At 46.7% G+C, this 13,489-nt stretch overlaps 1 protein-coding gene across 2 annotated transcripts in view; it reads right to left on the bottom strand.

The window, feature by feature from the left end:
• EDC4 (enhancer of mRNA decapping 4) overlaps positions 1-13,489 on the bottom strand; it is a 37,045-nt gene that overhangs the window by 23,374 nt on the left and 182 nt on the right. For both annotated transcript variants that reach the window (XM_035336758.1, XM_035336759.1), the window contains exons 2-11: positions 9,788-9,944; positions 8,607-8,718; positions 7,688-7,787; positions 5,919-6,108; positions 4,738-4,885; positions 4,119-4,223; positions 2,613-2,722; positions 1,992-2,075; positions 1,366-1,461; positions 215-317 (exon numbers count right to left, since the gene is read on the bottom strand). In XM_035336758.1, coding sequence (XP_035192649.1) covers positions 215-317; positions 1,366-1,461; positions 1,992-2,075; positions 2,613-2,722; positions 4,119-4,223; positions 4,738-4,885; positions 5,919-6,108; positions 7,688-7,787; positions 8,607-8,718; positions 9,788-9,944 — 1,205 coding nt within the window. The remainder of the gene's footprint in view (positions 1-214; positions 318-1,365; positions 1,462-1,991; positions 2,076-2,612; positions 2,723-4,118; positions 4,224-4,737; positions 4,886-5,918; positions 6,109-7,687; positions 7,788-8,606; positions 8,719-9,787; positions 9,945-13,489) is intronic.

The raw sequence follows: 13,489 nt of genomic DNA, 5'->3' as shown, positions 1-13,489 counted from the left end.
CTTTGGAGTGAGAAATAATCCTTAAGGCTCCTCAGGATTAATCAGCTGAATTGTCACCATCTGTCATCTTATACTGAAATAGCCGAGGCCAACCTCCGTGCATTTTTAGTTATTAACATGCAAAGACTAGATCTAGGCAGCAGAACCAGTCACAAAGACCGTTTCTTTTTCTGTCACCGATACCCACACAGCCAGCAAAAAATGAGCCACCTACTTTTCTCTGCACATCACTCAGTATCAGATACTCAGCGGAGAGGTCCAGGCAGACTTTCAGGCTGGGAAGAATACTCATGGAGCTGAAGATGTCAGGAGAAAAGCTAGATCCACAAACAAGATGGGAGGAGATGCAGAAAGTACGTTATATTAGCACAACCAGAACAATTCCTTTGAATTAGTTAAAATACATCTTAATGAGTTTATAGTGCAACCACCACCCACTAAAACAAAAGGATAATTGCCAGAAATCAGTGCTGACATCACAAGACCAGCAAAGGAAATCACAGAATAGAATCAAGTTATATATTCTGAACATTTATATGAAAGGTGACAGTTTGTCATTATCTAACATATGCCACAGTCATAGGAGGGTAAGAGCCAATGCTACAGATTTAAGAACAAAAATCCACCAAACCAGGATAGGCTTGGGACTTCTGCAGTATGGGACAGAAAAAGCAGCACTCAGCTGTACGCCACATTCCTCTCATTTTAAGATGCCAATTCAGAAGCGGCTCTACCACATTCTCCTCATTTTAAGATGCCAATTCAGAAGCGGCTCTACATGTGCATGTGATCATAGAAGCCACAGTCTACCAGCAAAAAAGTAAAATCAAAGAACAGTGCAAGCTGAGTAAAGGGATGGACTATGATGGAATTTGAACTTCTTGACCTATATGGCTCAGCAAATAAGCTTCGTAAAACTGCTTAAGCGCTGTTGATGTAGCGGCTTCTCAATATTTAAGTCATAAAGAGCAATTTCTAGGAAGAGATCCTAGACTGCTATCTAGGATTTTTACAGAAGAAAGCACTCAACAAGTGCAATTTGGAATTCCTCTACTAGTGCTTCAGCTGTATGCATGCTTTACGGACCAAAGTAAAGGTAACAGGTCCTAGTAACATGAATGAGAGTATGTAAAAGGATCAGCCTCCCCTGCCTTACTGAAGTCTAACCTGACAGTCTACCACAGCCTGATAACTTTCAACAAATAGCTAAGATCAGCAAAGGATGAGGTTCTAACTGAGGCTGGAGTAGACTGCACTGGAGATTAAGGTCACAAAGTAAGGATAGCTGGAAACTGTGAGCTTTGTTATGATACAATTTCTAAAGAAAATTCAACCCTCCAGGGGAGTGAGCGTATCAACACCTACCAAACAGTCTGCAGACACGTCCAAGACACAGTGCACCACATCTTCAGTTCTCTATTCTGATCTGCTCCTGTGATGAGAAATCTCCAGAAGGGAACCCTGTAGGCACAACAGAATTGAGTTCTTAAAGACCGACCACCTGTTCCATCAGGACATTTCACAGAAAAGTTCCTCACAAGCATGTCATAGCAAAGTTCCCAGAAAATCTCCATTTCCAAGGCAGATTAGAAACCAGTATAGCTCTTGTAGCTCTCAAGAACTATATGACCGTAGCTGATTGAAGAAAAGAAACAGCTACTTTTTAAATCAACTACAACAGACATTTAAAAGACAAAAGGCCTCGCCTTTTGGCCAGGCAAAATTGACCATGCCACAAACCTTAAAGGACCCATCAACGTGGAACTGTCACCGCTTTCATGGAACTGACACTAGAATTAAGATAACTTTAGGCTGTGCTCCAGGGCACTCCTTCACTAGACTTAACTACACTTACTGCAGAGATGACAGGACTTGCTCCTGCCACAAAGGTAAATTTTTACAAGTACATGCAATTACAAGGAACTCTCCAAAGGCAGAGTTCGAAGGCACTACCTAATTCTGATATGCAAAGTACAGGATTGGGGCCTTACTCTGGGTCTTGTTTTTTATGGTTGTCACAGAAGAGCAGGCAGGAAAGAGGCCTACCATCATGTGGCTTCCACTCATGAAGACACCTAAGAAAGAATCAGAGAAAACATCAAGCGTGCATGGAATGGTAAATGAGGAAGCTGAAAAGCAGGATCTGAACACATTATCCCTTGTCCAAAGAGAACATACCATGCTGCCATAGACAGTGACCAAAAAATAAAGTCACGTCTTGCTCTTTGGTATGGTATCTTATCAACCACACAACATATAACGGATTTCAACATTGTGATGAACAGCTCAGAGCAGCTTTCTGCATTACAAAAGAGAATGACTTTTTTTTGCAAGAGAGGATAACCGGCTGACTTTGACTACAGCAAAAAATTCATGTTTTCAGACACAGCTCTTTGCTTTTTTCCAAAGTTCACCACACTGTGAGCACGTGATATTCAGTGATATAACAGCACTCTTCACTAACAAATTACTTTACAAACGTTCACCCTGTATTTTTATAGTGTCCTGAGAACGACCACTGCGGGTGATCCTGTAACAAGACAATTATCAGAGAAAACACAGCTGAGCTTTGCAGCACAGTAAGATCCTTCATTTTTTAATTCTCAAGTTACCTTGGCTCATCTTGCCCCTCAATGTAGATCTGCCAGAATTTGACAAAACCATCATGACTTGCTGTGGCCAACACAGTTCCATCTGGAGAAAGCGCTCCCTCGCTCAGGTACTAAACCAAGGGGGGAAAAAAAGACACAGAAAAGTAATTTTATAGCTCTTCAAGGAGAGAGAACACTCTTTTCACACTGAAGTTTGATTAACAAGCAGATAAAACATCTGCTTGTTCACAAGATCAAGGTGATTTCTAACATGTGTCTCACTGGACAATTTGAAACTTCTGAGAAAAACTGACAAGGACTTTTTTTTTGTAATAATAATAATTAACAATCCAAACAGCAAATTTAAGTGCAGTAGATTATGCTGCTACTGCTCCCACCATTACTCATGTTATGAACAGAACTCACTTGGGATTTTCTGGCATCTCATAAGCATTAAGTGCTTTGTTTTATCTAGGTGATACAATTACATTGTCATTATCCTGTTTAAGAAACAAATTCTTTTCAGTTGTCTTTTATGTTCAAATATCACCTTCTGAATGCTCAGCTGCAGGCCTTGTTCGCTGTACTGACAGTTATAGCTATAACCATTAGGGGATTCATGGAAAAATAACAATGGGCTTAGTCTTCCCTTTCTCATCCAGCAATCAACAACAGCGTGTTCCATTTACCGGTATGTAACAACATCGTTCAAATGCAGACCAGGTTGTCAAACAGGCTCTTGGAAATACAGGTGTTTGTCCTGGTTTCAGCTAGGACAGAGTTAATTTTCATCCTAGTAGCTGGTAGGGTGCTGTGTTTTGGATTAGGATGAGAAGAGTGTTGGTAACACACTGATGTTGTAATTGCTGCAGAGCAGTTCTTACACCAAGCCAAGGACTTTCCAGCTCCTTGCTCTGCCCTGCCAGCAGGAAGGCTGGGGGTGCAGCAGGAGCTGGGAGAGGACAGACCCAGGACAGCTCACCCAACTGGCCAAAGGGGTATTCCTTACCATATGGCATCATGCTAAACAATATATAGGGGTGGCAGGGCCGGCCACTCGGGGACAGGCTGGTCATTGGTCAGCGGGTGGTGAGCATCACTTGTTTCGTACACATTATTATTTTCCTGTCTTAACATACTGTTTTTATCTCAACCCACAGGCTTCACTTTCCCATTTCTCTCCCCCATCCCAGAGAGGGAGGGGGAAAGTGAGCGAACGGCTGTGTGGCGCTTAGCTGCCGGCCAGGATAAACCACAGCAGTGTTTCAAGAGCCATACTCAAAGCAAATGACTACAAACCCATCCTGGCTCTTGAAACAAATCTTACTTACCACTAACTCATGCACATAGCCAGTAGCAGGCTGTGGGTGATAGGCTGGACTGACTGTTAAGAATCCCCCTTTTTTTTTTAACAGCAAGATGTCCTAAGAACTCCAGCTCCTGACACATTAAAACCCAAAGAGAACCTAAATGATCTGCAACGATCACCTTTGTGACAGTAGTAAAGAAAATGAAATAGATTTATACCGTGCTGTGGCCTTTCACTACGATGAAGCCTTCTTTGATGTTAGGCACTTCCACTGGCCAGGAGCTGTTGTTTGTTCGGATAATGTCCAAATCCCATACCTCTGCCTGGAAAACAAACGTGCATACACACAGGCTTATTTCTACAGGCATTGGTCTGACCCAGTTGAGAATTTCTTACACCTTTACCTGACATATCAGCCCAATGGTAACTATGTGACACAAACCTTGCTTTCTCCACCTGATTTGGCCGTTAGATGCTTTCCTGGCACCCAGCTGTACGTAAGTACTGCTGGTCAAAGTCATAGTTGCAGCTCGCCAGCCCCCTCCCCTGGCTACTGGCCAAGCCTGAATAAATGAATGATGCCTCTGGCCCTCCACATGGTCGCTAGTGGTCCTCACTATTTGGTGGTGAGCAAAAGTTCTCACTTTCCTTCCTCCTGAGCCCGAGAAAGATCAGCACAACCTCTCCTCAGATGAGAGGAATCCTGAATCTCATTACTGAGGGATCCCCAGCATGGACTAGGCAGAAGCCTTGACATCTGTAACCGTATGGACTCTATTAGATTCTCTCCCTCTAACAGTAATAAGGGTCAATCTTTCAAAAGCAACATTTCCTTACCCTGTCCTCATGCAGCAATGCCAATGTTTGACTTCCCTCTTCACCATTCTCTTCATTATCATCTGGGATGAAAGGACACCAGATGATTCTCCGAGAGGTGTTCAGCGGGGTATTGTCAGGCCGTTTGATGTTCACCAAGATCTCCTCTCTGATCACCACAGTTAAGAAACAAAACTTTCTGGCTGTAACTGATACTCAGCAATAACCTGTTCAGGTTTGCTCCTCTGGTAAATACTATTAAACCACATTTTTTTTGGCTTACTGAGATTCAAAAAGAAATCAGGTACAAGTATTCCGCTAAAAAATAAAAGGCAGGCAATTTTTCTTCTAAGTTAAAAAATAAAAGTAAATAGTTCTCATAATTTTCTCTTGCAGACTCCAGACAGGAATGGGATGAGCACATACTGAATCCATGCAACTGCTGATGGACAGATTAAATTATTTCAGCACTGCAACAACACAGAAAGATAGAAAAGCTACCACGTTGACCCAGGCTGAGTGCTCTGGTCCATCCATACAAATCAGTTCTTAAACAACTACAGCCAACTTTGCTCCAGTTGCTATTGGAATGACTGCATACAATTAAAATTCAGAAGCCACAACTTAACACACCACATCCCGCAGACTGATGTGCTTCTCAAAAGCCTGGAAAGTCACTCCTAGCATTTAAAAGAAAATTATATGGGGCAATGAATCAAGCAGTAAAATAAATTCCAGTACCACCAAAAGAACTAGGGTGACAGGTTTGGAAGGAAGTTACTGAGCGAGAGGATAGTATTGCATCTTCTTCCTCAGAAAAGTAACTGAGGTAAAGAGCTAGAACCACAGAAATATGAGTAAAAAACTTTGTCACGTGGCTGAGCTGACATTGCCCATGTTTAAGGCCAGCAAGTACAGATCGACACTAAAATCCTTCTGGGCTACTTTTGCCTGGACCAGAAACTACTTTTTATTAGACCAGAGCCACAGAGATGTCACTCCTACAGTTTCAAGTGCAGAATACAGGCACAGGCTGATCAAACAAACGCTCATCTGAAACTCTCTGGGATGGGCAGAACTATCGAATTCCCTCCTGCAAGCTGCTGTTCTGACAAGGCTATGAAATAGGTTGCAATTCTGAGGTTGCATTCACATGTAACCACTACAAAAACATTGATGCGGGGCTTGCTTTGACAAGATACTGGATTTTGTCTTTATCCATGGACAGGCGCCAGACAAAAAGGTTGCCAGCCTCATCCAGGCACGCCAGCTGGTTGGAGTTGAGATGAGCGAAAGCCAGGTCTGCCACGCCACCCGTGAATCCCTTCAGCAAGGTCCTCTCAGCAGTGCTGATGCTCAACACTCGCACCATGGCGGAGCCATTACTGGCAGCTGCAGAAAAGACAGAAGGAAGAAGTCACCATTTATCTGTGCGGTTTCCCTGCAGGGCTGCCTTTGTCCCCCAGATGCCAACTTGTCCTTTCCAGCATCCCTTCTGCCATCAGCTGCCATGAGCTGGCAGCACAGTGAAAAACAGAAAACCCGTATCAATAGACACCGCTCTAATAAGCCCTTTCAAGACCCAGTATATGCGCAAAAACATTCACCAAATTTTTCTGCTTTGGTGCACCAAGGAACTACAGCAACAAAAGGGATTTTGCCTGCCTTGTAAGGGGCAGCTTAATTCCCAAGATCTTCTGCAGTGTTTCTTGAGTACCACAAGTTCTAAGACGCTCTGCTTAGAACGTAGCCTATCTCATGATTCTCACAAAAGACACTTTCATTGAACCCAGGACCTAAATCTGTATCCCAAGATGATTATGAAGCTACCAAACCTCCAAGATTCACCTCCTTTGACAATGGATTAATTTTAACCACAATTCCATTTTCAGTAACTGGACAAAAGGAGTCACTGAGAGGCAGGTAGCTCAAATACATCTCCTGTAAGGAGAACGTAAAAAGCACAATCATTCACCAGGGAAACAGCATCACTTTTTGGCTTGCGTGGCTGAAAGGAATGTGATTCACTGCATGCATCTTCTAAGCAAAGTTTTCAGCTTTTCCATTTCAGACAAATATCACTATAATGCAGACAGTCGTATGGAAACCATATTGTTTCTGCTTCTAAGTGCCCACGGTAACCCTAGCAGATCACTCAGCTTTCTATATTCTTACTGCACCCAAGTTTTCATACTTTAAAAAAAAAAAAAAAAAGGCAAGGCATCCTAAAAAAATACCTACTGTAGGATAATCTCAGCTAAGGAAAATGCAAAAGTGGAGCAGTAGCTTTCATAAAAGGCCAGAGAAACTGATGGGTGCTAGAATTAAGAAGAAAGGAAAGAGACAAGGGAGTCCCAAACACCGTGTGGTTGTATGAGAGCAGAAAGAGACACTGCAGATGAGTAAGTGCTTGTTTGTTTCATATATTTTGTGAAACAATCTTTCCTTGCATTGTCCTGCTTCTCTCTCCTTTCCTACTACAAAGCATGCTGCATCTGCACTGCTCTTTGCCTCCTCTAAATTTAGCCTTACTCAACTCTAAATTTATGCAAGCAAATTGATCACATCTATCTACTCAAATTACCAAGGGGCTGCTTCTGTGCGTAGCGACAAAGAGGCTTGTTTGCTACAGAATTCTTTCATTACACAAATCATCTGAACATCAGCTTTCTGTTCAGTGAAACCAACTTAGTCCTTCAACTTTTTCTCCCTCCCACTATTGCTTCTCATTCTTATATTTCTACCTTCAGAAAAGCTTCCTGCCCAGTGGAAGTTCTCCCACACCACCAACTCTTTCCTCTCCTGTAGCTCCAGCTGTGCTTTTACTCCCGTTAGAACAGCACGCTGATCTGGGTATCGCAACAAGGTTCACTTACTGTCAGTTACCTTCTTCTGATGCAAACTTTGCCTCTTACAGAGATACACAGAGCAAAACAACAGAAATCATATCCAAGACGAGCAGGTACCTCACCTCTAAGGGCATAAGCCAGGTAAGAGTTTGAAACAGCTATCAGATTGCCATAATAGTATTTCTGCTCCCAGTCGTATCTCGCAACAGGCTGTATTTTCACCTGCTCAGGAGAAAGAAAAAAATATCTGAGAAATGTCTGGAATAAACTTTTTCCTGGAACAAACTTGCCAGATACATGATTTCCTCTAGGAAAGGTCTGTAATGCTTCACTGGCAACTGTTAGAAGCAGCAGTGGGGAAGAGGAATTGCATATTGAATGCCAGGTAGCAGAGCCCTAAATATTCAAAGTTGTGGGGGCTGATGAGTATTTCCTTCCTCTGCAGGAAGGAATGCAACTCACTGAGTGCGTCATATTGCAGAACAACCCTCTACCCTTCAACTACAGCAAAGTGGCTTTACTTCCTTATTAGCACTGCAATAGGCTTCCCAGTCCTTGGAAACTCTTTTGAAATACATTTGCTGCATTGGCGCTTGCTCTTTCCAAGAAACCGAGTCCCAGTTTTATTTGATACACTGTCATAATTTCTGTAGTACTTCTTAGTTTTTTGCTCAGAGACAGTGATCCTCCCTTTCATTTTTAATTTCAGTATCACCTAAGCAAAACAGGGATAACACGGTACATTTATGATCTCTGAGTTGCACATCAAGGAGCAAAATGATACAATATGGAATATGAGATTATTCCTGAGAATTAGCCAATTAGCCAATTAGCCTGGCCATGCTCCGTAACAAAAGTAACAATCAATTACAAGATACTTCTTCAATTCTTTTCTCTTTGCTAAGCTCTCTGCCAAACTTCTACCTAACTACAAGCTTCTACAACACAGGAAGGAAGATTCATTTCTGTTCAAAATAGTCAAGTGCTGAGCTGATGAGACTAAAAAGAATAGACAGAACCATGCTTCCTCATGTTCCTTACCTTGTTACTTCCTCTGGCCTTACTTGTGATGCTGGAATCACTGCTGGCCACTATCTCCACGTCTTTTGCTGATATTACTATGCAAGTGGAGCTGTCATCACCAGAAAGGCAGCTTTTAAGAAAAACAAAGAAGAAAAGATGAGCCAGGACTCCAAAGGAAGAGAACAGAGGGCAGATATTTGTTGTTCATAATGTTAACAGCAACACAGAAGGAATATCTGTGCATCTAGGTTTGAGCTGAACAACTGAGAACAGAGATTACTTTCAGTTAAGAGTCTCCCTTCCCACTATACCATGGGTCTGAGAGCCAAACACCTTGTTCAGCTTAAAAACCTCCAGACTCTTCTCACAGTCCCTTAGCCTGACTTGAGCACAGACCTAAATTTGGTTGAAGTAGCCTTAAAGTTGCCTACAATCCAACACCATAAGGTGCAAAGAGACCAAAGCCAACCAGCTGAACCTCATCAACAGAGCACGTCGCTCATGGTTCTCACAAAATCGCCTCTCAGAACTACACAGAGAAAACCCAAATAAAAGGTTTTTTCAGGAGCTCTGATGTTAAGAGTCAGTGCACAAAGCCAATGATTACACCAATTAGGCTGATGTATGATAGCAGTTCTGGGTTTGGAATTACTCCTGTGTAAAGAACAAGTCCAAACTATTCTACATGCACATGTTCTCCTGCATACAGCAGGAAAAACCTGGCGTGCTGTGCCAAACACACCAGTGCACACACAGCTCAGCAGGGATGGGAAGACATCTAGCTGAGGTGCAGCTGTCCTAAGTCACGGGGGGATAAATATTCTGACAAGAGCAAAACTGGTGTAAGTTACCTCTCGGGTAACTCGGGTCCCTGCAGGAGTCTAGCTGGAATTCTACGTGAGAATGCAGAGTTTCAGCCCCATCCCGACTCACAATGTCTGCCATGTGTCCAGCCGTGCACTCCTTCTCCCTAAACAGCTCTGCCAATATTCCTCAGTTCCTGAACAGCAAGGATGTCAGGCTGCGTGCCTCAGCATCACAAACACCACAAAAGCTCGGACCAGCAGCTCTGACTCACCGCTGTCAGCTGAACTCCACGTAAAACTTACCATCGGATCCCAGCGTGCTCGTCCAGGCCCACCAGAACCAATTTTTAACCATTTTCTATTCACTCTCAGCCTTTTTTCCACAACACTTACATGACTTGCTTCTCCTGCAGGGCTCCCAGAGAAATGCTGCGATGCACCGGCTTCGCCAAAGAAGGTCCATCGCCGGCCACGATGGGGTCGGGCACCAGCAGTCCGTTCAGGTCTCCGTTATAGGAATTCGACGGTCTCTGGTTCTCGTTTACCGAACCTAGGAAAAAGCATTACCAACCGTGCACAGTACCCATTAAAAGAAATAGCGCTGTGTAAAACACACTGCCTGCAGGTGTTTTTCATCAGGTCCTACTGATCTATCAGGTCGGACATGCTGAATTGGTTGGAAAAAAGTATCCTTCTCTAAAAAGGATGCGTAAGACCTTCCACGTAAGAAACTTGTATCACATACAAGAGCGAAGTCATAGGTCTTGTCTCACACAAACACTCCCAGCAGACCAGAAAGACCAAGGAACGGGAAGAGGGAAGTTAGGTGCAAGGAGCAAGTATTCTTGGATCAGAAGGACTAAGATGATCATCCAGATTTCCTGTATCTCACAGTCAGGCTCAGGTTCTTGTTATTCCTAACCCTTGTGGCCTGAAGAGATCTCTGAAGTCCAGCAGGCACATACGGTGGTCAGCCACAGCACTTGGGGATGGCTGGAAGTAATACACCTGCTACTTTCCAAAACTGGCTTCTAAGACCTGACCTCAAAAGGCAGGTGTTCTGCTAACCCTGCTCTGAGACTGCGCAGCTGTGCCTCTGGGATTCCCACAGCTCTCACGTGGTTTACGCCTCACGCGGGAAGTTCGCAGCACTCAGGTTTTGTGCAAAGCAACTATTTGTTGTGTTGCAGCTCTGCCTTCATGTATTTGGCCAAGAACAAGTTGCCTGGTGGCCTCCATGCCTTCTGAAGGCTTCCAGAAGGGGACAGACGTAGCAGAGGGGTGCAGGAGACTCTTCCCTCTGCTGTTAGCAAGGTGATAGCCAACAAACCCCGCCGGAGACCAACCCCCCTCCACCCGCACTTACACATCAGTGCTCAGAAGTCAGAGGCACCTGTCTCAGCAACATCCTTGCTTGAAATTTTCACTGGTTTTGAAAACTGCAATTCTGCACACCGTTGCCAGGTAACTGCTGCGAGCTCTTGGGAAATGACAGAACTTACCTAACGGTGGGCAAGAGGCAGCTCTGAAAGCAGGGCAAGCTTTCTATCACCAAACAGACCTAACTGCCTTCATGCATCAGGATGAGCACTGCTGTCTACAGAAGCAACTGCAACTACTGAACTTGCCAAACTAATATTTAAGAGCTGCCTGCTTATGGCCACGGTCATTAAATCCGCGGCTACACCACGGCCACGAGAGGCCCGTGCAGGTACAGGGTGTCCCCACACAGAGACCGCTCGGGCAGCCACCCGGAGCACAACTCAGTCCACCTGCGCTGCACGAAGGGAACAGCAGCTGCACTCGCATGGCACGAGGAAACTTCAGGTCACCGAATGGCATCTGGTGGCCACCCAACCCACCTGTGCCACGCTTGCTGTTGCAACATTAGGGCTGTGCCCACCACGGCTACAGCGTGTGGTGGGCGCTCGTCCAGCCGCAGCAGCTTCCACCTGCTGCGATTTATCCTTTGCCACCAAAAGCGGGAAAGTAATCACACAGAAAAAGCACCCAGGCTGACAGAGCAAGACGACACGTTCTTTCCTCTACGTGCAGGGAGAGGAACGGCTCACGTAAGTACCTCTGCTCTGCTGTGGACAGTAACAACAGCTCCATGGGAAGGGGAAGAAGAAAGCACTCCACAGAGGCTGATGGAAACACCCCACAGCGGGACACTGAAGTGCAGGAATGTGCTTGGCCCATCTTAGTCTTAGAGGGAAGCAAGCAAGCAGAGGTGTGGCCTGCACACAGTCCTGAAGAGAAGGGAGGAGGCTCAGCGCTTAGCAGGTACGTGAACAAAACCCAGTGCTAACAAGACTAGCACTGGACTCAAACGGAATCAATACCAGTTACGTTCATCACGTCTCTATGGCAGGAAAGAAGGAACAGAGTCAGGACACAGAATGCTTCCTGCTCCCACCACCACCTTCCCCAGGGGACGCTCCTTTGCGCCGAGCAGAGCACTGCCCCGACACCCGGCACACGAGCAGGGCGCGCACAGGTAGCACTCGTTCCCCCTTGCTGCAGGCACGACAGCAGAACAAGGCTGTGGCTGCCAAAGCAGCAAACGATGCGCACCGAAACCCAGAGAAACCCGCGTCAGGGGAACGTGTATGGATCACGGGTGGCGCTTGCACAATCACCAGACCCCAAAAACCTACCGAAGTGTCCTGACATTAGAGCGGGGAGTGATTCTTGTCATCCGCCGGGGCAGCCCCCAGAATAACAAAACGCTGCTCAAGGCCACCTGCAGCTGGCATGGCAGAACTTCCCTAGGGCTAACAGCCGTGGAGAGCAGCTACACCGCTCTCTGCACGATGGGGAAACCTGCCGCAGGGGGAGCACCAGAAACTAGAACTGGAGAGGACTTTGACTGCAGAAGCTTTCTGCTAGACAAGACGTGATTTGTGGAGCTGCTTCTATTCTCTTTCAGGAGCCTTGAAAGCTTCCCTTCCTTCTGACACCCTAATAGGATGTTCTGAGGCTTTCAGCTGGCAGACAAGTCTTCTGGATTTTTACTTTATTTTGTCCTGTTCTTTCAAGTCTACGTGCTGCTTACTAGCTGGGCAGCGCTTCCTGCTAAGAGCAACTGCAGGTTTGCTACAGCCCGACTTACTGCCTCGGTGCTCCTTTTCCTCTCAGCTGCTTCCTTACGCACAGAGATAGAGAACAAGATGCAGGGGACAGGAGTGAATACGAAAGAAGCATGGAAAGAAGTAAGGCATCCTCGGTAAAGAACTCCTTTGCTTCTACCAGCAAGGAAAGCTGCTTCAGGAGAAACCCAGGTTTTTTTTCTCTGTGGTGACAACTCCAGCCGCTTCCCACCAGCACCCTGTCCCACACAGCCCTGCGCCCAACCTCTCACCCCTGGGGCCAAGCAAAACCCACACAGGCGGCAGCTGCTCCGGCGCTAGCACAGCTGCACTGACAGACCGGCTGCTGACTGTGAGGACGCCTGAAAGCTCCGTTTCCTCACCAGGAGCACAGTGTGGGCATAAGCTGTGCCCCCAGACCTCTGGCTTCTGGACAGAACGCCCACGACCTCAGCCTGCTTCAGGCCACCGGGTCTGACCGAAGGGCTGCAGCAGGCCCAGCAGCCGTGAGGGGGCTGGTGCTGGGCTGGTGCTGGGCGCGAGGCAGCGGGGACGCGTTTTGTGCGGCTGACCCCTGAGTGCCTGGTACTCGCTGGATCACCGCTGGTACCAGCACCAGAGGGAAGCAGCCCAGTGAAGGCGAAGCGGAGAGGCGCAGCGGCTCGAGGGAAAAGAAGAAAACTCATACACGCCTCAAGAAGCTGCCTGCGCCGGGAATCCCGTGTGGGGCTCAGACAAAAGAAAAAAGCGGAAGGCTGAGGCTGAGGGCGGCAGCGACCGCGGGGAGCCCGGGCACCCGGGGGGACGCTCGGGAGGCTCCGGCGGGGAACCGGGCGGCGCCGACACTCCCGCGGCACGGCCGGGGGTAGCCGGGACGGGCGGCCCCGGAGGGACGGCGGTGCCCGGCGGGCGGTGCCCGGAGCGCCCCGCGGGGCTCCCCGGGGGCCGCGGCCTCCCCCGGCCCGGCAGGCCCGGAGGCGGCGGCCACATGCTGCCGGGCCCG

The sequence above is a fragment of the Oxyura jamaicensis genome, chromosome 11, assembly GCF_011077185.1.
Source record: "Oxyura jamaicensis isolate SHBP4307 breed ruddy duck chromosome 11, BPBGC_Ojam_1.0, whole genome shotgun sequence".
Taxonomy (NCBI): domain Eukaryota; kingdom Metazoa; phylum Chordata; class Aves; order Anseriformes; family Anatidae; genus Oxyura; species Oxyura jamaicensis.
Note: the sequence above shows the minus strand (reverse complement) of the source record. Positions and strands in the feature narration are given on the sequence as shown.